The sequence below is a fragment of the Parasteatoda tepidariorum genome, chromosome 5, assembly GCF_982258835.1.
Source record: "Parasteatoda tepidariorum strain Cologne lab strain chromosome 5, Ptep-v5.0, whole genome shotgun sequence".
Classification (NCBI taxonomy): domain Eukaryota; kingdom Metazoa; phylum Arthropoda; class Arachnida; order Araneae; family Theridiidae; genus Parasteatoda; species Parasteatoda tepidariorum.
The window spans coordinates 109,668,810-109,694,272 of record NC_141759.1 but is presented as its reverse complement, the minus strand read 5'-3'; the positions used below and the strand labels follow the sequence as shown (position 1 = coordinate 109,694,272).

At 28.9% G+C, this 25,463-nt stretch overlaps 2 protein-coding genes across 2 annotated transcripts in view; both read right to left on the bottom strand.

The window, feature by feature from the left end:
- Positions 1 to 4,057, bottom strand: part of LOC107445864 (afadin) — a 38,620-nt gene extending 34,563 nt beyond the window's left edge. The window contains 4 exon segments of the mRNA XM_087162957.1: positions 28 to 120; positions 1,426 to 1,535; positions 1,656 to 1,848; positions 3,980 to 4,057. Of these exon segments, the coding sequence (XP_087019083.1) occupies positions 28 to 120; positions 1,426 to 1,535; positions 1,656 to 1,848; positions 3,980 to 4,057 (474 nt within the window).
- Positions 4,058 to 4,553: 496 nt separating this feature from the next.
- LOC147809987 (guanine nucleotide exchange factor subunit RIC1-like) overlaps positions 4,554 to 25,463 on the bottom strand; it is a 49,835-nt gene continuing 28,925 nt past the window's right edge. The window contains exons 13-20 of the mRNA XM_087164767.1: positions 24,595 to 24,633; positions 23,380 to 23,490; positions 23,180 to 23,269; positions 22,423 to 22,588; positions 21,309 to 21,416; positions 21,036 to 21,151; positions 18,780 to 18,914; positions 4,554 to 13,223 (exon numbers count right to left, since the gene is read on the bottom strand). Of these exons, the coding sequence (XP_087020893.1) occupies positions 13,194 to 13,223; positions 18,780 to 18,914; positions 21,036 to 21,151; positions 21,309 to 21,416; positions 22,423 to 22,588; positions 23,180 to 23,269; positions 23,380 to 23,490; positions 24,595 to 24,633 (795 nt within the window). The 3' untranslated portion in view covers positions 4,554 to 13,193. The remainder of the gene's footprint in view (positions 13,224 to 18,779; positions 18,915 to 21,035; positions 21,152 to 21,308; positions 21,417 to 22,422; positions 22,589 to 23,179; positions 23,270 to 23,379; positions 23,491 to 24,594; positions 24,634 to 25,463) is intronic.

Sequence of the window (25,463 nt, the reverse complement as noted above, 5' to 3'; positions counted from 1 at the left end):
GTAAATATAAAAGAGAAAAATAAAAACCTTCAGTCTCTCTCGCTTTTCTTTCCTCTTCTTCTCACGTTTAGATAATTTTTTTTTGAAATTTTCATTATCACAAGCATCTATACTAGAGATCTGAAATACAAATATGAAATTAAAACCAGGATATTTTGAAGAAGAAAAATCTATTTGCTGTAGAAATTTTATTTTGCATAAAATTTTCAAATAAAGTTAAAAAGAAAAAAAAAATTTTAACCAGTAACAGTTTATCAAAACAAGTAAATTTTTTTAAAAATGAATTATACTTCTTGAATCAAATATAAGGTACGTATAAATGTGAAATTTACATGAGAAACTCATTGCTAGAGAAACAATGAAAGTAAGAAATATAAATATTTAGTATTCATCTAAAAGAATTTATTTATTTTTTTAACTTTCTACAGAAAAATGTGGAAGATAATCAAAATTAATCACATTATTTAGAGATACTTAATCAGTAAAATATATGAAGAGCACTAGATTTAGTGATAATTTCATAATTTTATTAATCCTAATTTCAAGATTAAAAATTTAAATCAAAAATAAAAGTTAAAAATTAATTTATTAACAAATAATTGTTGTCATTTGTTTGTTAGTTTTGTATTTATGTAAATTTAATAATATTTAACAAATTAGTTAATGAAACCAAAGTATTGTTAAATTTGATTTACTTGTATATTGAGAATAGACGTGAAAAGAGTTCAGTCCCCCCCCCCTCGCCAAGAGCCCTGGTGACGAGACATGAGTTTGCAAGCTGTAAGTAGTTTTCCTGCTTGAAATAAAGTTTAAAAATATTTCACCTTCCTTCAAACTAAACAAATACATAAGGTTGAGTTAAAAAGCATTAAAAAAAATTTTGATAAACAACTTAAAGGTATATCTTAAATATTATAGTCTAAAAATACAGAGTCTCAAATTTCGGCCTTACATATTTTTAAAACACTGCCTTTATTGTTAAATCTCAGGTGAGAATGAATTGAAATTCTATGAATCTTGAGCTCAGAACTGCAGAAGCTCATCTAGTAAACAGGTAAATCAGACTTAAATTAACTTAGCAAACAATAAAAAAAAATACTGTGTCAAGCAGTTAAATTAAATCCTCAATTTCTATAATTCTTCTATTTCTAATATTGCAAATAACACTGATTCCAAAACTAAAGATTTTAACGCTAGAAAGATGACGGCACTAAATTGACACCTTTCATACTTAATATTCATAAAATCCTTAAAAATTTGTACTTTTCGCTAAATTTTTTAAATTCTTAATTAAATCCAGTTAAGTAGGATCTATAACATTTAAAAAATGAGAAATCCATAATTATTTAAAAATACAGATAAATGTTTTTTTTTAATTTTTTTTTTTTTGATAGCTATATATTTTAGTAACTAAGTAGAACATACGTAGGACTTTTCATCCATGCGTCGAAGAAGAAATCTCCCTTCTCGGTCATCTCTATGCCAGTCTAGCTGCACAAGAAGGACCCTCTCATCTCCTTTTAACTTCCTCTCCTCTGCAAACATAATGGAAAAAAACATTGAAAAACATTGAAAATAACAATGAAAAAAACATTATTCTTTTTTATTAAAAAAAAATAATAAAAGAATTATTTTTCCTTCATTTCCATACATACCTCCATTTTTATGAATTTCATAAAGTGCATATTCAGAAATAGAAAGCATTCGAATATCTGGACAGAATTTTTCTATTAATGTTTCGATTACGGCTGATGTAGTTGCTGTGCTGGCAACCCTAATGCATTTGGAAGCTACCTTTTGACCAGCATCTTGGAAATAAAACCTCATAGCCCCATGGAACTCTAAATCCTAAAAAAAAAATTATAAATTTAAATTCATTTAAGGATTGCAATTTCTTAGAATTCTAAAAATTATTAAATCAAAATAAAATATAGTGCATAATGTAATTTTTTTGGTATTTTTATGACAATTTAACAAAGCCCGCCAAATTTACAGAAATACTTAACTATATGCATTCAAAACCTTAATAATTCAGATTGGAAACTGAGTTATTAAAGTTGACTATTGAAAACATATAGTAAAAAATATACAGTTTTTTAGTTTAATTAACTCTAGGAATACATTGATGCATAAGGCCTTGGACAGATCTATTCATTCATTAGTTAAAAATTTCATATTAAAATCTGAACAAAAATAATTTTTTTTTAATTAAATGTAGTTGGTAGTTTAACTGCAAGACAATAAACAATTTAAAAATGTCAATTGATCCAACTGTCACTTTTTACCATCCTAATAACAATTTTCTGAATTTAAAAAATAAATAAATAAATAAAAAAATTCGTTAAAAATTTGTCTTTGTCTTAAATTAAATTTGTCTTTGTTAAATTAAGCATTTTAAATGTTTAATTTGATGGGTAAGTTCAAAGCTTCTAATAATCATTCCAGAATAAAAACTATAAATTACGCATATACTTGATCAACTACAAAATCTTAAAACAATAAACATTGCCATTAGCATCGATTGTTAAATTATTTAAATTCTTTTAAAATTATGTTTTAAGACATTTAATAAGGAATAAGAACGATTTTGTAGTTATAATTCAAAAGTTAAATCAAAAAACAATAGTGACTTTTAATTAAATATTACACTTCATGCTTCATTAGTGTTGTAGGAAATTCCGCTAATTTCAGGCATGAAAATTTTGCCCAAAAAATTTAAATAAAGTATATAAGACTAAATTTTAAATCAATAATTCGTAAAATATTCGAACTCAAAAAAGCTAACTTCACTTTCAACAAAAAGTCACGTTTTTCTGTATTCTTAAAATTAGAAAAAGACATTAACACTAGAAAGACGGAAAATTAGTATATACCTACATTGCCCAAAAGCAGTCAAAATGACTGGATTGCGAATGCGTAAATAAATTTGTTTAAATTAATTTTTAACATTTTTTACATTATTTACAGTTACATAACAAGTTATTAGTAAATAATAACAAAAAAAAATTATATGGTAGAAAAAGTCACAAAATTCTAAGAAATTGTGTCATTATGTACATCATTGTTTTTCTAATTGAAATTAAAAGCAGTCAAAATGACTTTCTTAGGCAATCTAGTGTTAATAAAATCAAATATGTTCAAAAAACTCAAAAAATAATAAATAAAAAATTATAATTAATAAAACACAAAGCGCAGAAAGTTTTAAAATTATAAAAAATTTCCAAAAAAAAAAAAAAAAAAAAAAAAAAAAAAAAAAACTACAATTTAAACAAAAAAAAAATAGGCTAAACGTTGGAGTGTGCATAATGATTAATTAATACATTACATTTGAGCTATTAGGATGTAACATTTGTGAGAACGTAAAATTTTATTTCGCCATTCAGGTTAAGATTCGGCATTCACTCAAACCCTTTTGATATCCCATCGGCAGTTAATTAACGAATTCCCGTCTACAAATGGATGTTGTTTCCTCATCTACGAAGAAACTATGCAAGTTTTACAACTGTGTGCTAAATTCTTGTTAAGCTACATGACACAAAAAATAAACAATACCATTTAACATTAATATCTTAATGACAGGTTTTATACGGCAACCAAATTATTTTGTCAACTGCGATTTGTTGACAATAGTAAACAAAATAATGACACTATTTTATTTTGGTCAATCGTGTTTCAAAGAAGAAAAAAATATACAATAGTTGGTATTTTCATATTTTTAAATAACTAAATCTTGAAAAGAAACCAAATTCATTTTTAAAGCATCAATTTTACATTCAAAAAAGCTGATTCTAAGAAAAACGAATTATAAAGTTTTAGAATTTTCAGGAGCAAGTATTCGATTGAAATAGTAAAAATAAATACAAATACGAATGTTAACTCTTAAAAATTTAAAAACAAAATTTGAAATTTCTGATGTTAAAAAAAATATTAAAATGGGGTGGACAAGACAGTTTTTTCCTTAAAACTCTCGAAACAATACTTCCTCACTAGCGTTTCCTTCACTAAAAGTTTCGTTGTTCTTTTCTACCCTAGGATAGAAACCGCTTTTTGCCAGCATGGCTATCCTCACCCTGTAATAACTCTAGGGAAGAACAGATTTTCTACTTTATAGATTTGTCAAAACCTCAAAATGCAATAGTTGGCGATGGTCTCTTTTGTGAAAAATAGACATAAACCGTTCTTCCCCATTGGTCTTCATTTATCAAATAGGAAAATTAATATTTAGCAATTAAGTTGCATGGTTTAGATTTTCAACACTGTTGAACAGTATGAAAGTAACATAAAACAATTTCAGCAAGAAAAAAAAATGTTCTTATGTTTGATAGAAAATCAGCTTTATCTAGGCAGCGATAGTATAGTTACAAGCTCTCTTTTTATATTTATTTCTTTATACAGTTAACCATCCACTGAGTCTATTCTGATTCATAAAATGATGAAAAAGTTGTATTTTTCAATTCCATCCTATAATTAATATTTTTTATTAAATTAGAAGATATAAAAAATATACATAATATGTAAACTAAAAAACTATAAAACACAAATACTCACGGTTTTCGATGTTTTAGTTTCATTTCATTTCATCTCGTGGAAATTTCTATCCTTTTAGCATTTCTCAGAAGCATCCTCTCCCTAGATATACATTTTTATGATTTGCGCTGTCCTTGTTCAATCTCTAGCTGACATCGAATTTGAACTTGTTAATTTGTCACAAAATCATTTGTATTATCTGATACCAATTATTGTTCTTTTTGAATTAAAAAAAAAAGGTTTACCAGAAAAATATTAAAGATTATCAGATATATATATATAATTATATATTTACACTTTTTACAAACTTTACGTTGGATTCATTTACAATGCGGAATAAAATTAATTCAACAAATTTTCACATTTTACTTATTGATCCAATTCCTTTTAATTTACTTTCATGCTTTACAAACCTTTAACTTGGATTTATTTTTTTATTTTACTGAAATTATTTTTCCTTATAACAAAAATTATTCAATAGAAAAATTCTACTATAATTTCTCTAGAACTTTTTCTCGTTGGAAAATATTTATTCATTTCGAAGACCAACAGCTAAAGACTATGCTAGCTCAATATCGACAGCACTCTTGAAAAGCAAATTTTTAAATTTTCAGCAAGTATTCAAACTCTCATAATGTCGACTTTTATTAATTTAAATTCTTAACCTAATTTATAACATAGCCGGGTTTCTTAAACTTCATGCTTTGTAGTACCTGGTATCTATCGATTCTTTAGGATAAAAACACAGTGTTTGTTGCTTATTTTATATTCTAAAATGCATTAACAGGGAAAACTTTGGGAACCCTTTTTTTGGAGAGTAGTGTGTTCTCAAAATTTTTTCGGGCAATTCAAGAAAGTCTAACTCTTATTTTTGATCCAATTTTTGAATCTCATAATTCATCGTATTATAATAATTCAGCACAAGCAATCATTACAAATTCCAAATAAGGTATGAATGAAAAAACATGTATGAAATATATCAGGAAAAATTTGGTTAAAATTTTATAGTCTTAGATTGAGGGGAATAACATTATCCTTAGGGATATAATTTAAGTATGTACTAGACTGAGTGACTAGTAAATATTGTTCTGTCCTGCACAATTTTTCAGAAAGAAAAATATCAGCCTCGTTACATATCCTCTCTGGTTAGATTAGGTTTCCTTTTCTCCCGTCAATCAAGGAAATAAAAAAAGTTTGTAAATGATAAGTTTAATAATATAAGTATGGTAATTTCTTTACCCTATAAAAGCCTGTGTGATATTTATTACACATTAGTTTGATAAAGTTAAGGCTTAGTATAATATTAATCATAAGATAGATATGCGATACACTTTTTTGATCACAGTTTCTTAAACTATTTATAGTGATCCCCCCAAAAAACGTCTATACTGTTAAAATTGGGATTATTAAGAGGCATGTTATAGCCTTTTTTGTGACACAATTAAAAGTTTACAAAAACACACATTAAAGCTCAGATATCTAAATTTTGCTATTTATAATCAGTTATTGGTGTGTCCTCATTTGAAAAAGTGTTTATTTGATGGATAATGAAGACGGAACCCTAGATGATTATTTGAATAAACACAATTCAAAACTTCAATATTTCAATTTTTTTTCTCCCCCAAAATTTAAATTTTTATGAAAAAAATAAGATATACCTTTTCATCAGATTTTTTTTAAAATAAAATATTAAAATTTTCTGTTTCCTTTCTTTCGATTAAAAATTTTTAAATGCTGAAGAAAGGTTTCTTCCGTTCTTTCTCCATTTTTTTTTCTTCAGAATTTTAGAGTTGAAAAAGAAGGGGCATTTCAATATTCCCATTTTTTTACAAAGAAATTATATTCTTATTCACGTGGATTTCTTACATATTTTCAATTTTTAGCTTTCTTCCCTATCAATTTTCGTCATTTACATATAACACTGAAGAGCCAGAAAAATTGGTTCACTGATTTTGTTTAACCTTGATAATGCAGATGTTACATGACGTATCCAATTACTTCACAAGCGTCTGAAGGCAGATTATTCACTTAATGAATTTACCATATTTCCCACCACGGGAGTACTCAGTGGCAGGTATGCATTTTTCAAAACAAAACATAGCCAATGTGTTAAATATTACTTGGACATTCAGACAGCCGAAGTAAGTATCTTAACTCTGAAGATAATTCTTGAAGTTGGAAACAGTGTAACCAGGTTATTTTGCCATCCTCTTAAATAAAGAATGAGATTTTTCAAAAATATTGCTCTATACTGATTAAGGAAAGAGCTCTGTTCAAATGTCCACATTATTGTCCAAAAGAAAGCATTTAGAAAAGATGAGGCGATGTTTTCTAAGCAACACATCGCCGATAGATGGACTATTACTTGGACATTTAGACAGCAGAAGTAAGTCTCAACTCTGAAGATAATTCTTGAAGTGGGAAACAAAGTGTTACCAGGCTATTTTGCCATCCTGAGATTTCTCAAAAATGTTACTCAGCACAGATGAAGGAAAGAGCGCTGTTCAAATGTCCACAGTATTGTCCAAAGGAAAGCACTTAGAAAAGATGAGGCGATGTTTTCTAAGCAACACATCGCTGATAGATGTAATATTACTTGGACATTTAGAGAGCAGAAGTAAATGTCTTAACTCTGAAGATAATTCTTGAAGTGGGAAACAGTGTTACCAGACTATTGTGCCATCCTCTTAAATGAAGAATGAGATATCTCAAAAATATTGCTCGGCTCTGATGAAGGAAAGAGCGCTGTTCAAATGTCCACATTATTATCCAAAAGAAAGCATTTAGAAAAGATGAAGCGATGTTTTCTAAGCAACACATCGCCGATAGATGGAATATTACTTGGACATTTAGACAGCAGAAGTAAGTCTCAACTCTGAAGATAATTCTTGAAGTGGGAAACAAAGTTTTACCAGGCTATTTTGCCATCCTGAGATTTCACAAAAATGTTACTCAGCACTGATGAAGGAAAGAGCGCTGTTCAAATGTCCACATTATTGTCCAAAAGAAAGCATTTAGAAAAGATGAGGCGATGTTTTCTAAGCAACACATCGCCGATAGATGGAATAATACTTGGACATTTAGACAGCAGAAGTAAGTCTCAACTCTGAAGATAATTCTTGAAGTGAGAAACAAAGTGTTACCAGGCTATTTTGCCATCCTGAGATTTCTCAAAAATGTTACTCAGCACTGATGAAGGAAAGAGCGCTGTTCAAATGTCCACATTATTGTTCAAAAGAAAGCATTTAGAAAAGATGAGGCGATGTTTTCTAAGCAACACATCGCCGATAGATGGAATAATACTTGGACATTTAGACAGCAGAAGTAAGTCTCAACTCTGAAGATAATTCTTGAAGTGAGAAACAAAGTGTTACCAGGCTATTTTGCCATCCTGAGATTTCTCAAAAATGTTACTCAGCACTGATGAAGGAAAGAGCGCTGTTCAAATGTCCACATTATTGTCCAAAAGAAAGCATTTAGAAAAGATGAGGCGATGTTTTCTAAGCAACACATCGCCGATAGATGGAATAATACTTGGACATTTAGACAGCAGAAGTAAGTCTCAACTCTGAAGATAATTCTTGAAGTGAGAAACAAAGTGTTACCAGGCTATTTTGCCATCCTGAGATTTCTCAAAAATGTTACTCAGCACTGATGAAGGAAAGAGCGCTGTTCAAATGTCCACATTATTGTTCAAAAGAAAGCATTTAGAAAAGATGAGGCGATGTTTTCTAAGCAACACATCGCCGATAGATGGAATATTACTTGGACAATTAGACAGCAGAAGTAAGTCTCAACTCTGAAGATAATTCTTGAAGTGGGAAACAAAGTGTTACCAGGCTATTTTGCCATCCTGAGATTTCTCAAAAACATTACTCAGCACTGATGAAGGAAAGAGCGCTGTTCAAATGTCCACAGTATTGTCCAAAGGAAAGCACTTAGAAAAGATGAGGCGATGTTTTCTAAGCAACACATCGCTGATAGATGTAATATTACTTGGACATTTAGAGAGCAGAAGTAAATGTCTTAACTCTGAAGATAATTCTTGAAGTGGGAAACAGTGTTACCAGACTATTGTGCCATCCTCTTAAATGAAGAATGAGATATCTCAAAAATATTGCTCGGCTCTGATGAAGGAAAGAGCGCTGTTCAAATGTCCACATTATTGTCCAAAAGAAAGCATTTAGAAAAGATGAGGCGATGTTTTCTAAGCAACACATCGCCGATAGATGGAATATTACTTGGACATTTAGACAGCAGAAGTAAGTCTCAACTCTGAAGATAATTCTTGAAGTGGGAAACAAAGTGTTACCAGGCCTATTTTGCCATCCTGAGATTTCACAAAAATGTTAATCAGAACTGATGAAGGAAAGAGCGCTGTTCAAATGTCCACATTATTGTCCAAAAGAAAGCATTTAGAAAAGATGAGGCGATGTTTTCTAAGCAACACATCGCCGATAGATGGAATAATACTTGGACATTTAGACTGCAGAAGTAAGTCTCAACTCTGAAGATAATTTTTGAAGTGGGAAACAAAGTGTTACCAGGCTATTTTGCCATCCTGAGATTTCACAAAAATGTTAATCAGCACTGATGTAGGAAAGAGCGCTGTTCAAATGTCCACATTATTGTCCAAAAGAAAGCATTTAGAAAAGATGAGGCGATGTTTTCTAAGCAACACATCGCCGATAGATGGAATAATACTTGGACATTTAGACAGCAGAAGTAAGTCTCAACTCTGAAGATAATTCTTGAAGTGAGAAACAAAGTGTTACCAGGCTATTTTGCCATCCTTTGATTTCTCAAAAATGTTACTCAGCACTGATGAAGGAAAGAGCGCTGTTCAAATGTCCACATTATTGTCCAAAAGAAAGCATTTAGAAAAGATGAGGCGATGTTTTCTAAGCAACACATCGCCGATAGATGGAATAATACTTGGACATTTAGACAGCAGAAGTAAGTCTCAACTCTGAAGATAATTCTTGAAGTGAGAAACAAAGTGTTACCAGGCTATTTTGCCATCCTGAAATTTCTCAAAAACGTTACTCAGCACTGATGAAGGAAAGAGCGCTGATCAAATGTCCACAGTATTGTGCAAAGGAAAGCACTTAGAAAAGATGAGGCGATGTTTTCTAAGCAACACATCGCTGATAGATGTAATATTACTTGGACATTTAGAGAGCAGAAGTAAATGTCTTAACTCTGAAGATAATTCTTGAAGTGGGAAACAGTGTTACCAGACTATTGTGCCATCCTCTTAAATGAAGAATGAGATATCTCAAAAATATTGCTCGGCTCTGATGAAGGAAAGAGCGCTGTTCAAATGTCCACATTATTGTCCAAAAGAAAGCATTTAGAAAAGATGAGGCGATGTTTTCTAAGCAACACATCGCCGATAGATGGAATATTACTTGGACATTTAGACAGCAGAAGTAAGTCTCAACTCTGAAGATAATTCTTGAAGTGGGAAACAAAGTGTTACCAGGCCTATTTTGCCATCCTGAGATTTCACAAAAATGTTAATCAGAACTGATGTAGGAAAGAGCGCTGTTCAAATGTCCACATTATTGTCCAAAAGAAAGCATTTAGAAAAGATGAGGCGATGTTTTCTAAGCAACACATCGCCGATAGATGGAATAATACTTGGACATTTAGACAGCAGAAGTAAGTCTCAACTCTGAAGATAATTCTTGAAGTGAGAAACAAAGTGTTACCAGGCTATTTTGCCATCCTGAGATTTCTCAAAAATGTTACTCAGCACTGATGAAGGAAAGAGCGCTGTTCAAATGTCCACATTATTGTCCAAAAGAAAGCATTTAGAAAAGATGAGGCGATGTTTTCTAAGCAACACATCGCCGATAGATGGAATAATACTTGGACATTTAGACAGCAGAAGTAAGTCTCAACTCTGAAGATAATTCTTGAAGTGAGAAACAAAGTGTTACCAGGCTATTTTGCCATCCTGAGATTTCTCAAAAATGTTACTCAGCACTGATGAAGGAAAGAGCGCTGTTCAAATGTCCACATTATTGTCCAAAAGAAAGCATTTAGAAAAGATGAGGCGATGTTTTCTAAGCAAAACTAAATCCCGAGTGCTTTTAAATCTTTTAGTTACATTCATATCTCGTGAAATTCATTTAATGAGGGATGCACAATTGTAGCAGCATTTGATTTTGCTTGATATGGTGTATTGCTCACGGCAGCGGGCATCCGAGTTCTTCATCTAGTAATTCTGCTCTTAGGAGACTGAGACTTGACGTTAGGAAGTGTTGGTGAGGATGACGGCTTGGAACATCAAGGTGTTATCTAGGCATGGTTTACTTCCGAGCCGAGGATCACCCTAATGTTCATTTCCTCTCCTCAGGAGTATTCAGCATTTGGGTAGCGTTTATTTTTCCTTATCACATTGGAAAAAGAGCTAAGGCATAGAACTTTTCAGGCAACGTGATTGGTCATTGCAAGTAGCCTGCAGATGTCCGAACTGGTATCTTCCGACTGGGGTGTCGTCATTATTGATTTATTAGAATTCATAAATTATTCTTTAACGAGTCGTATTTTCTAAGATGATTATGAAAATTGGAAGGTTCATGTAAGTTGGTTGATCATAAGGTTTGCTGATTCACTTTTTGAATTATTTAACTTTGTGGAGAAATGGAGGTAGTTTTCTTGTAGGCTTTTGAGCTGTCTGCTTCTGAGTGACTTTCACTAGTGAGAGTTGTTGGGAGTCAGTTGATATTGTAGCAGCTAATGTTGGGGAATCAGAGGGGATTTCATGTTGAGTTGTCACTCATTGGAGAATTTATTGGCAGAGCAAAAGAGATGGCTGAGAATTTGGAGTGATTTAGATTCCCGTAGTAACTGGTAAACATTTTTCTTTATCTTTTTTTTGCAGTAGTAGATTTGGTAATTTCAGTTTGTTTTCTCTGAGCTAGAAAGTTTTTTATTACTTCCAGAAATGGCACTTTCATAGACAGTACAATCAGATTCAGGGGCAATGGGAGCTAATTCCTTACAGTTGTACTGTTTGACAAATTTTTGATGGATTGATTTCCCATCTCCAAGCAATTGTTTTTTAATGCACAGATTAATTAAGTAGAAGATAGCTTATTTAGGTAGAATCCACTTCAGCAATCTAGTCTAAATATCCCCCCATTTCTCACACCTAATAATGACTAAACATTTTTCGCATGAGTTGGCTCATGGTTGCAGTAGAACATCCAGTTACCTTCGTTGTCGAATTATTGGGTAGTTGTGATCAATGAGAGATCAATTTCAACAAACTTATGCTGTTAAATTCCAGACTTATTCCTAGAACCAACTTGTAGTAGCTTCTTTAACGTGTGATATTTCATAATTGTCTACATGTCTGGGAATAGATACTGGACATGAATGGATTTGGTTGATCAAACAATAATCTTATAGTACTCGCTCAGAAGGGAGTTTCATAAATAGATATTCACTTTTTCTGGCTAGGTTCAATTTTAAATGTAGTTGTACTAGGAGGATGAAGGGGAAATGCTTTGCAGTGCTTGGCTTTAAATCCTTATCTACTTTATCATTTTATATACGCAATGCTGATCATGTGACACACCTCTGTCATATGCATAAGCATACTTGTACCAATTTTCAGGCTCTTCAGTGAATATTTTACTTGTTCTGTATTTAAGTGGGTCAAAAATCATTAAAGTTAAATCTTTAGGAATACCCACAATACAAATTAAATCTCATTTCACTCATTGTTGTTACTACCTTCATTTAGCTCCCCTAATCGATGCTCATTAAAATAAGAATGCAATAGTTATTCCATACTATCACCATTAAGGGCATTTCACCTGTTCGATGCATGGTTTCCAAACCACAGATGTCATCCAACAGATGATGTCATCCTAACCTTAATGCGAATTTATTTTGAAATAAGCTTTTGTGACGTAAGACTTCAGGTTTTCGACAAGAGCGATTTGATAAATAAATTTAATAAATTTTGGGCATAGTTTAAAGATGATTTTTTATTTATTAATGTAAAACATTTTAAAACATAGAAAACAGATCATTTTTTTCCATCAGGGAATTTTGCGAAATAATTTATACATTGTTAAAAGTTAGAGTTTCCTTGAAACTTCCTAACGAATGCTACAATAGTGTTGCATAATATGAATTTTACTTCTAATTCAGTGTTTTAAATCTCCCATCCCCAGAACATATGTATTTCTACCTGTTCAGAAATACTCTATAAGCATGGAATTTCTTGTTTCCACCCAAACAATAAGTCAGTTTAGGGGTTTGGTTGCATTTCCCTGTTTTCCAGTTGTCTCTCTCAAAGCTAAATATTACCAAAACTGTGGAGGATAAGCTCTGCAAGTTAAAGCACTATAAGACTAAGTCTTACACTTCCACATCTCAGTCTGTGCTTTATGCCACCCACCCCTTGAACATAAATATTTCAGACTGTTCAATGAGACTGCATAAACATGTGACTGCTTGCTTTCCTCTCTATCACTAAGACAGTTTGGAAGTAATGTTGTAAATAGTTGTAAGAAAATAGTTATTACAAACTGTTTTACAATTAATTTACTTATTTGCTAGATTAATATTTTTTTCAAGTTCAAGAACACATAATTGGTATCAAATAATGCAAAAAAAAAATGGACAAAAAGAAACAAACTTGTTCAGGCTGCATCAAAAAACTTGGAAAACCACTGAAAAAAAAATTTTTAGTTATAGTAAAAGAAGCCCGAGAAATAAATTTTAAAGTAATTAAAAAATTTTTAATTACTTTAAAAATTAAAGTAATTAAAGATTATAAATTATCTTTTTGTAGCAAATAATTGTTCGACTTTTCATTTAATTTAATTTATTCAAGCATTTCTTGAGAAAATAAGAGCTCTCAAATAAAAAAATAAAAGAATATAAAGAGAAATTTTTTTTTCTCTGCGACAAACTAATTGTTTTTCAATGCTTATCCAAACTGCTTAGCATTTGAGCTAGACCAAATCCACAGGATCGTAAAATGACAAAAAAAATTGAAACAAAAGGACACTTTACAATTCTTAACCAGTGGTCAACTTTAAACTTTCTAATTTTTTGTACAGATTAACATTTTACTATAAGAACTTCCTTTGTATTGCGATTTTTAGTTTTTAAAAACTACCATTCTGGTTTTTAAAAAAAGCAAACTTACAGAAAACTTTCATAAAAACTAATATATTTTTTTAAGTTGATTTATATCATTACTTTTTTATTCTTTCAGGAAATTTTATAACTAAGGACTTTCTTTTTATATATATCTTCAATGAGATGTGCTTTTTCTCTGTTTCAGAATTGAAATAATTTAATGTTTAATACCTGGATTCACATAAAAAGAGTGACAGCATTCTGCGCGCCATAGAGCGAGATGCAACAAGGTTTCCATTACTTTAAGTCTAATATTAATCTTTCAATTGTAATCAGTTGCAGTTTAAAAAGAAAAACATTTCAGACAGAATTGTATTAAACAAATTGATTTTTTTTTTAAATTTAATGACTTTTTAAAAGAAAAATCACATATTTCAAAAATTTGCAATGCATTTCAATATGTGAACCATATAAGTCTATTTCGAGCTAATAAAAAGCTTATTTGAATTTTTCCGATTATAATTATCGTTGTTGTTATCTGACGTTTCATCAAATTACAGTGTTAAAAAAATCACCCAAATTGATTAATCTTTCCAATACTTTTAAAGTTATTCAAACTTTAATACTTAAAAACTTTATACCACTTTCAAAAATAATGACACACGTAATCGCTACAATGTTTTTTAAATTGATTATTATTTTTTAAATGTATTTTATTATAAGCTTATTGCTGTATTAATAAATTTTAATCAGTAAGCATGTCATTTCGAAAATCTTATAATTCATTTGGATTTTTCAGAATACAAATAAAGAAAGTGGAAATTTAATGTCTTTACACAAACATCATCTGTAAAGAATAGTTATTTAACATGGACTATTTTTTTCAATAAACATGATAGTAAGGAACATACAGTTTATTCCTAGCTCTAAAAGACAATCTTCACAATTTATTGCAAATATATTAAAATGAATTTTTAAAAAGAAATAATCCTATTATGACAAAGTAGGTGTTTCACATTGTTTTTATCTTATTGCCTGACTTTCTTTAAGTGAGCAAGTTATTCCACATTGAAATATTTATAACTCTGCAAATTGGATATAATTGTCATAACTTTAATGTTAGTTAAAAAAATATTAAAAAATGTGAAATAAATTTCAAATTTAGCCTCTTTTTCAGTTGTTAATAATACATTTTCAATCCATATTTAATGATTTTTACACGTTCGCATTTACAATGAATTAAATCAGTTTTTTAACGCAGTATTAGTTTCAATATAGAATTATGATTTATTTATAATATTTTATCTATAATTACTTCTTTTAAAATTTAACTACTAATAAAATGAAAGTTTTCAATTTTTAAAAAAAAATTAATTTAAATAAAAAGTATGGATTTAAATAGAATAACTAGATTATATTTTATTACCAAAAAAAGTAACCCCAACCCTGATTTCTAGAATGAATAGTTTAGAGTAATTCTTAAGAATCCTTCGACCAATTTCATTCCAGTTTCGCATTTAGCTATTACATTCATTAAAATGTAAAATTTAGCATTTTGTTGACTTTTGAGAATTTTTAAATAAAACAATAAAAATAAATATTCATGAAAATTTATCTTTTGCATGGAATTATCATTGGAGAAATTAATTTAATGATTGGGAAAAAAAATTTTTCAATTGCTATAAGTTCTCGAGATATTGCGAAATATGAAGAAAGTATAATTGGCATTAAGAGAACGCCATAGCAAGGGAGAAATTTATCATCATAAATTTTCTTTGACATCCATGACTAATTTAAACTTTAAAGTACAGAAAAAGTGAGTTCAGTCTAACCTGGAGTAACCAATGAAGTTTCGAATACTGAAAAAAAATTCTTAAAATATCAGAATGAAAGTAAAGGAGAAGATAAACTTAGAATTACACAATAGAGAAATTCTCTTCCAAAAATTAGTTTGCATTTTGATATTTTTAACTTTTTTTCAGAGATCCCAGAGCAGATCGATTTCGCAGAGCACATTCTTTCTATCTTTTAAATTAGTAATGGAAAGGAAAGAATTTAGGACGAAAAGTTTTTTTCTCTGGAATGACGTTATGGCTAAAATTTCGAACCCTCTTTTAACCAAACTCCTTGGATCTAACTTTTAAGATTGTGGCTACCCCCATTTCATAGTTTGAGGGTCAAGAATTCAAGGTGGGGGGAAAAAGGCACGTTTATTTAGAGAAAATAATTTTTTGTGTCTTATTTTGTAACTTAAAATATGGCAATAACAAGGTGGCCACTCAAATCAGATTTCAAATATCGCTGATTTCTCCAGGTTTTCCAGATAAAAATCTTAAAATTTCCAGGTTTTTGTTTATTTCTTCTTATTAAGTGTAGGATGTGTACAAGAAAGATGCCTATTTTTTTAACATACCATCTTGAAAAAAATAATTTATTTTGACAATTTGGCAAGATTTTTTTATTTATTTTTTAATGTTCTGGTACAAAATATCGAATCAAAAATCATATTGACCAACAAAAGAGTAAAATTAAATATAAATATATAGTTGGTAGTTAAAAAAACATTTTTTTTAAATTAAAATATGTTATAAAAGGTTAAAATGAAATAGAAAAAATTAGCATTAATGCAACAATTGTAACGATTTGTCGACAAACATTGCTGAAAATGTGTGATTGTAAAAAAATGTGTGATTGGTTGATTTGCTGAGAAAAAATAATTCACAGATTTCTTTGAATGGGTGTGAAAAAGCTTTCAGAAAAGCTTTAGAAAAAAAAACTATCTCATGATGATAATGATTTGTTATAATTAGGCTGAAATATTAATAAAATATTATGCATCAATAAATATCAAAAAATATTATGCATCAGTTGAAGAAAATGTTGAGACTCCTGGTGTTGTCTGCTTAAAAAATGGTTGCAGAAGTTGAACAAAGTATGTGACGTGGAAGATGATAAAACAGAACCATAACCAGCCCCAACATTTGTGAAAAGTCTCAACGCCTTTGAAACAATAAGGAACTTTCTGTATTCACTCAAACTAACAGAAAATTAACATAATTTTTTTCAATTATGAAGTCTATTACTTCTTTATTACTTTTCATAAATTTTAGTTATTATTTGATACTCACCCACATTAATCATTTTCCTGTATTTATCATTCACAATGAATGGCCTCATGGAAAATGGTTTTACTGTATAAGTAAATCATAGTTATTCAACCCTTTTGATCCAGTAACCCTATTAATAAATAAAAAAAACGAAATTAATACTTTGTGAAACAACTGCATGAAACTGTTTAGAAACATTACAGTATATTTCTGAATACAAGCCCTTCCATGTATAAGCTGAAGAGTCTGCTTTTTATTTGAAGATTCTCCCAAAATTTAAAACTCGAATGTAAGCTAACGTAAAAAAAATAAGTCATGCTATGCTTGAAAATAAAAATTTAATCTTTCTCTTGTAGTAATGGTAGATCTAGTAATGGTTGCACATATGTTAAAAGCACATTGTGTGTGGTGGATTTCCAGAATTAATAATTAGAAGATTAAAAAATTATATACCTATCTAATTGTCCTTTTTATGCTTTTCTTTTTAATTTTTTATGATTAAGTACTCTGTTTTTAACTATTATTTTATGTATTTTTATGCTTTGTTTGTACCTTTTGAGATATTTACTGATTATCGGTGATGCTTGACAAAAGGAGAAGTATTTCTTTCAGCCATGTCCTCCTGAAATTTTTCAAAGTCAGGGAAACAATTACAAGCCAACCCCCTAACTTTAGCTTTCAAATATTTACTAAAAATTCTCAGAATACATTAGAAATATTAATAAGAACAGGGTGAAATTTTAGAAAAGGTAACAGAAGCTAATGGGTCAGAGAATAATGGTCAGTTTTTTATAAAAACGTTCATATCTCCATAAATATTTAAGCTAGGCTTACGAAACTTTGTACAATTATAGCATATAATAACCAAAGTAACTGTTGCAAGTTGCAAATTTCTTACTACATTTTTTGGCATATTACAAGTTACAGTACACAAAAACAAAATTTTCCATTTGCAATTTATTATTGATCTCTCAAACCTCTAATAGCTTTCCACATCATTGATATGTATGAGAAATCACATATACTAAACATCTCTAGATTTACAAAATGATTCTCGAAGAATTTTTTAAGAAATATGAAAAAATTTATTAGCATTGTAGTGTTTCCATTATTTTGCCAACCCCATATACATTATATATATGCTACTTTAACTTGACTCCAAAGTTGAGGAACACCAAATTCTGTGAATTAAGTCAAGGCTAAGAAATTAAAAAGTAAGATGGAATTAAGTGAGCACTATAATTGTTCTAAAGGGAAAAAAGAGTGATAATATCAGCTGAATATAGCAAATATTAATCAAGGTGCAAATTTCAAATAATAAGTTAAAAGCTCTCAAATACAGAAATAACTGAGAAGCATATAATTCACTACAAATGGAATCAACTGGGTCATGTTATATACAATTAACAAGATTCATTAACTCAAAGTATTACATTGTTTAGGTACAACAGTTTGAGGCATATGGCAGCCCATTATAAGTGGCATTTACAGACCCTATTATAAAGGATGTCAAAGTAAGGCAATTGTCGGATTGCAAAGGAGAATATGGATTTAAGCTAAATATGAGCACACGGCATATAGCCTATAACTGGCAAAAGGAAATGTTTGAACAAATCAAAAGTTAAATTACAATACAACTGATACTAAATAATACAACTGAGTAAAATTATTTTTTATTTTAGAAATGGTAACTTTGATTGCTTTTAATAAAGCTTGTATTAAGGAGGCAGTTTTCTGAATACTTTAAAATTTAAAGATGGGCTGTAATATGGTGATATTTTGCAGAAATAACTGAGTGGTCAAATTAGTATAATAATTTATCAAGTATTACTTATTCAAATCTACGATGGAAGAACCAGTGTTCATTTATAGACAAAATTGTCTCAATGGTTCCGAATTTAGAAAAAACAAATTTTATTTTTATTAAATATTTGAAAATTTTAATTTCTTTAATAAACACACAATCCAATACTACACGTTGCTTTCTCTCTCCACAAAAGTTATAAGAAAGTATTTGAGATCAGGTGTACCTACACGCATACCATGTGCACCGCAAACGATCCACAAGGCTTCTGTAAGATGAGATGTATCTTTTGAGCTGTGAGAGCATACCCAAACATTTTCAACACATGAAGCCAAAACAGTTGGTAATCCATATGATGGAACTTTCTGAAAAAGTAAAATGCAACTACTTAACTTTTATTCTATTTAATTTTAAAATAACATAATTAATCTTAGTAAGCCCCTACACCTTAGATATGTTCAAAATTTAATGCATTTACTTACATAGTTTATAATTTTCATATTGTCTTATATATGAAACAACTAATTGAACAGAATCATTATTACATAAGTTAACACAACCATGTAAATTTATGTAATTTCAATTCTGTATTATGTAATTTTTCTGCATTATGTAATTTAATTTTAATTATATAATTTTAATAATTAAGTCAGAGATGTCCTACTTTTAGCAAAAATGAATTCAGCTTTATCAATAAATAATGACTAAATGCTTAGAGACGCCTCAGTGCTTAAAGACGTTATCAACTAGTCTTAATTAATAGAGAAAATAATGTGTATAATATTTTGCAATTAAAAGCAGAAGTTTACAAAATTTTATTTTCATTAAAAAAATTTAATTAAATTAGATTTCAAGGTTTTTTGTGTGAAAAGAGTATTATTTGACCATTTTCAGTGCTTAGTTTTAAAATAATATATATTTATTATTTATTTCATATTTCTGTTTAACATGTTTCAGTTGTAGAAAAATTTTGTAAGTTTTAAGTCACGGTCCACAGATTTTTTGTTTTCAACTTATTTCTATCTGTATCTCTAACATATATTTCAGAGTATAAAAAATTATAAAATATTTCCTAATAATTTTTTTTCATTTAAGGTTACTTCATATTTTAATCACATTGCATTATAATACACTAGTTTTTAAAATTACATCTTACTTGAACGTTAAATGATTAATGGATTTTATTAAATACTTAAATATCAATTACCTTTTACTTACAGTAATGAAAAAATATTACTAAATTTCCAAATTATTTAAATATTAAGAAAATTTTTGAATGAACTTTTTCAATATGAATCATTAAAATGGAAAATAATGCAAAAAGAAAATAAAAACTGTCAAAAAATTAAGGCAAAACTTTTATTCAATTTTTAAAAAAAGAAAAAAATAATTATTTATTGGTAAACAGCATGGTACTTTCTCTTTTTGTACACACAATTAAATTCTGTTTTATTTGTCTGGAAAAAAAACTGCTTCAAAAGAACTAAGAGAGAAAATCGTAAATTCAAACAAATTTAAAAAGAAAAAAAAAGACAGTTAAGTATACTTGTGCCTTGTAACTTTAGCAAACATGGATTTATTGCCTGTGTCGGCGTAATTAAAAAGTACCAACAACACTTAAGTTTATACAGACAGAAAAATAAAGTTTCAATGGTAAACCAAAGGAATAAAAAGTTTGAAGCTAGATTATATTTCTTTAAAGTTCTAAATTTATAGTGTTGTTTGATGCATCTCATAAAAGATTAAAATAAAAATAAAATAAATAAGAAACAACACAACTGATAACATTTAAAAATGTTAAAAATAAACTAATAAAAGGTGCTGAATTAACCAAAATAAAATCACCTAAATAACTTTTGATCAAGTAATCAGAGTTTAACAAATAAAAGCGATATCCTGATAGTTCAAAATGTTTGTGCAATAAATAATAATAATTATTGATTAAACTGAAAATTAGACAAAAAAAATATAAAATTTCTAATTTTTAAGTTTTGATGACACTAATAAGATATACACACATTTCCAAATTAAACTAAATTTGGATATTATCTATAAGTTTTTTTTTCTTCCTTGCTTATATAAAACAAGTCATGAAGCATCTACAATTTTCATTCTTGATGTTCTGATAAATGTGACCAGTTAATTAAGAAAATCAATAATACTCTAAGAACTGCGCATAACACCACTTATACGCTTATGGTAACACCATAATTTTGTCCGCAAAGACTATAAAATATTTAATAAAATAAGTAGATCTATTAATGCATGGTGCTATTAATGCTAATGCAAAAAGTAATTAGAAATCAATAAAACATCATTACAATAACTATATGGAAAAATATCAACACCATTCAAAACTATAAAAAAAAACAATTTAAAGTATGTATTCGAATCATACACCAAATTTACATTTTTTTTCTTATTTTATACTCTTATCAACACATAGATAATTGTGAAAATGTTTTTACTTAATGTTATAAACATACCTGAGTATTATTGTTGGTAATATCCGATGTCTTAACAACAGGATCTTGCTGTAGTAAAAGCAATCGACCACATATGTATAACAGTATACTTTCATCTCCTTTTCGTGGCCATCTCACTTAAAATAAAGATAAAAAATATTTTTTTAAAAAAATAAGCTTTAAAATTTGAGAATCAATTACATGCAAGGCCCACATAATGGACATTCATTGGAACTTAGCAGCTATAAACTTCTAAGCAATATATTAAGGAATTTTTCTGAATACAATTAATACCTGTTTCTGTACATAAAGAAGTTAAAATAGCAGAAATCACACAAGCGGGATGGAACACTAAATTTGAAACATCAAGTTCTAAGAGCCTAGTGACTTGTAGCACACTACCTAAAATTAAACATTAATCACTTTTTTAAACAAATATCTCACTTATTCAAAATATAATTTTTCTGTGATCATAACAAAGTAAACCTATAAACAAAGATTAAAATATTCATTTAGTAAATAAAATGTAAAGAAATCAGAAACAAACATTTCCTATTTAGGAAAAATTGCACTCCTATTTGGTGATTGAGAAATTACTTTTTAAACCTTCATTCTAAATTTTAAGACAAAATGTAAAAGGAAACAATACTTTTATGAAGCAAATGACTAAATAATGGAACTAAAATATTTTTCCTGTTTTCTGTTTTAGATTAAAACAAGTTAAAAAAATAAAACACAAAAATTAAAACTTATTTAATGACAATTTGGAAGATTTTAAAACTTTTTGTATTTCCTTTTTATTCTCTTTTTTTCATTTTTCTAGAACAGTAAATTTAATTTAGTATGATTATTCAATTACAAATATAAAACGCAGTACAAAAAGTTTTACAAATCATTTAAAAGTTTTACCAGCTATTTACAGCTAGAGTTCAATTTCAGAGACAGCTCATACTTTCTTAGAGGTTACATTTGTTACGTAAAACTATCCATTCATATTGTTTTCAGATAAGTACTTTTATAAGTCCTGGAGATTGGAATTTTGGCTAAATAAAAGCACAATGGACTATACGTAAATCAGTTTGAAGAAACAAATTTTGGGGAAATTTAAAAATACGATGAATCAATGTATTGCCCCAAGGACCTCAATCTTAATTTGTGTGGGAAAAAAATCATTTAATAACGGAAATGGTATAACAAGAATAAATAAACATCAGTAGTATCAGTTAATGATTTAAAATACTGTCAGTAATTAAAAAAAATCCTTTTAATAAAAGTGATAAAATGTAAGTTTATACTTATAAATAAGAATGCTAGGATTTCATATTTAAGTTCAATTATAACTTTATAAATATTTTAAATTGCAATGTTTTCAAAAATATTACAAATCAATAAAAGAACTAAATCTTACTCGCTGGTGATGTTTTTCTTTGCAACAAAAATAAATTCAAATGTGAATCAGCACAAAAACTTAGAAGTCGATCACCAAGTGCAGAAAGTTGAAGAACTTGAGAGTCCATCTTAACCACACGTAAAAATTGATTGTCAAGTTTATTTTCTTGAGGATAAACACGGATCTAATAAATGTACAAATTTATCACTTACACATTTTTTAAAAGTACACAAATAAAGCAAACATTGGATAAACACATTAATTGATTTGACAAAAGCACATATTAATTGAGATGTTTGATTGTCATTTCTTCAAAAGAACAAAAAACTATTTAGTACAGTACAATCATAAACTTCTTTAATTTTTCAAAAAGTACCACTTAAAAAGGACATTTTTTCTCTTTTAGAACTACCAGAAATGTTTTTAAGTTTAAAATGCTTTCTTTCATATTTATATTTTATTAAAATAGATTACTTGAATATAATAGTTTTTTTTTTTTTTTTTGAGAAAAATTATATCTTAACATAAAGATTTTATTTTACTTTAAATGGTTTAAATCTTACAAAAAAATTATAGAATTACTTGAAATTAAGTAAGTGTTTCTAAAAAATATATATATAAATAAGTAATTGTTTTGTATTCCTTTAATAATCATCAATGCATGAATATTTCACAACAAATATCACAAACTAATCTAACTTTTCTCAGTAACTTTCAATTATATATTTAAATAGTAAGGTATATAAACTGTGGTATAAGAAAAAATTATATTCACCTCATCTCTCAAATCACGTAGATTATAGCAGCCAAGTATAATTTGATCTTCCCACCATAGTAATCCGCCCATAGTGACAAAATCTCTTTCCTAAAGAATTGAACAATGTAAATTTTAGCATTAACTCATGTTATAAGCAGAGTACTCCTTGAATAATGTCTGTTAAACATATGTAATCTAAAAGTAAACTCCTTAATTACCTGTGTTTCATTTCCAAACAATTTCCACCTTCGTTGTACTAGTGAATAATGTGCTAAGCCACTTCTACCAGCAACAGCCATACTCTGACCTTGTGAATCTATAGCTGTGTACTAAAATAATAAGTGAAAAAAACATCATTAATGCAAAAATGAGAATAAATTTTGCAATTGCAAACACAATTAAAATATTTATACCAAAGCAGAGGTCGCCAAAGTGGTCTATATAGACCCCCAGGGGTCTATTTAACATAAGCGGGGGTTGATCTGAGCCAGGAAGTCGAATGGGGGTCGATCCGAACCGGAAGGGTCGATTGGTCGAAGGATTATCAGTATTTTTCAGATATGTGACAATAAGAAATAAAAGAAGAAGACTTGGAAATGTATACAGGTAATCTTCAAAAATTGAGCGACGATTTTAAACTGCGTCTTGTTGATTTGGAAAACATTGACATCCCTGATTGGATTATTGTGCCCTTTTCTGCTCAAATTGAAAACGTGGACATCAACCTGCAAGATGAGCTTGATGAATTATTGTGGGGATTTGAAGCAAAGACGCTTTTTAAAAATTTAACGATAAGCAAATTGTGGACAAATATAAATATAATGCAAAAATATGTAAGACTTTACGAAATAGCTCAGCCATTTATGATAGCATTTCCAAGTTCCTTTATGGTTGAAGCCGGTTTCAGTCACGTAAATTCAATCTTAACTAAGAACAGAAATAAATTAAATGTGGAGTTTCGAGGGGATTTAAGATTAAAATTGACCAATTTTGAACCCAATACAACGAAGCTTGCAGAAAAAAACACCAGGCACACCCATGTCATTAATTAAGAAGCAATAAATTCGTTGTTACTTATTATTTCTGCTTACTTATAATTACTTATTATTTCATAAATATTAAGGTATTTATATTTCAACATTAATATATTTTTCATAAAACTATTGTTACACTATGTACTATTACTTTAATAAATGTTCAAAATCATAAAATAAATATACAAACACAGTATCTAATAGAGTTTTATTTTAATTAAGAGAAAATTACTTTTATGGGGGTCGATGGAGATTTCGAAAAATTATGTAGGGGTCGATGATCAAAAAAGTTTGACAACCCCTATACTAAAAGTTTACATAAATGTAAAGAATTACTATTCAATCATTAAAGGAAAGAAAAGGAAATGTGATGTCAATAAAATCAATAAGTTTACTTACTCTGATAGGCCAGTTATTAGAAAGGTAGCCATATGGTATCTAGAAATATTTAAAGAAATATAATTTTTTTTTAAAAGCAGTATTATCTCTTACATTTTAACATCAGAACAATAATAAAAACATATATTTCAAATTTCTTTAACATGAATTACACCGGTCTGTGTTATTTCTCTTTTGTTTTACTTTCTTTCAAGTATGATATTGTTGCTGTTGTAGGCCATTAAGGCAGAGGGGTGCAATTGTTCTTGCTTACCAGTGGCGCAATCTATAGCCAAGAATTCGACTTCTGCCACATCCATACGTCACACCCGTTCATACGTCCATTCATTCATCCACAGATCGTAATTTTGTAAAGAACCAGAGAACGATCAATCTCCAATCGAGCCCTCCCCCCCAGAAGCATAATTTGTTATGAGAACATGGAGGACTTCGTGACTCGCGCACCAATTATCATTTACTGCACGAGGAGTCTTTGGTCGGCTGGATTCAAACTTCTGTTCTCGTGAATGTGAGTCCTGCTCCCTTCTAACAAAACTATCCCAGCCATGACTTCTATTAAACTTGTAATTTAACTTTTTTTTAAAAAAAGCTTTTTTTAATTTATTATTTTACAGAAATAGATTAAGCCAATATTAGAAGTGACTATATTGAGAATTTAACTTTATTTTAGATTTTTTAATCTGCCTAGCTACTAGACAGTTTGCTTAATATTATTCAAGCAAAACACCTAAAAAAAATTTTCATCATTGTTATCATGCATGCTAACTTGTAGCAATGTTTTTACATAGCCACATTTACAATGGAACATATTATTATTAAATAGTCGCAATTTGTTGATACGCCTATAGTTACATTATAGGGTTGCCACA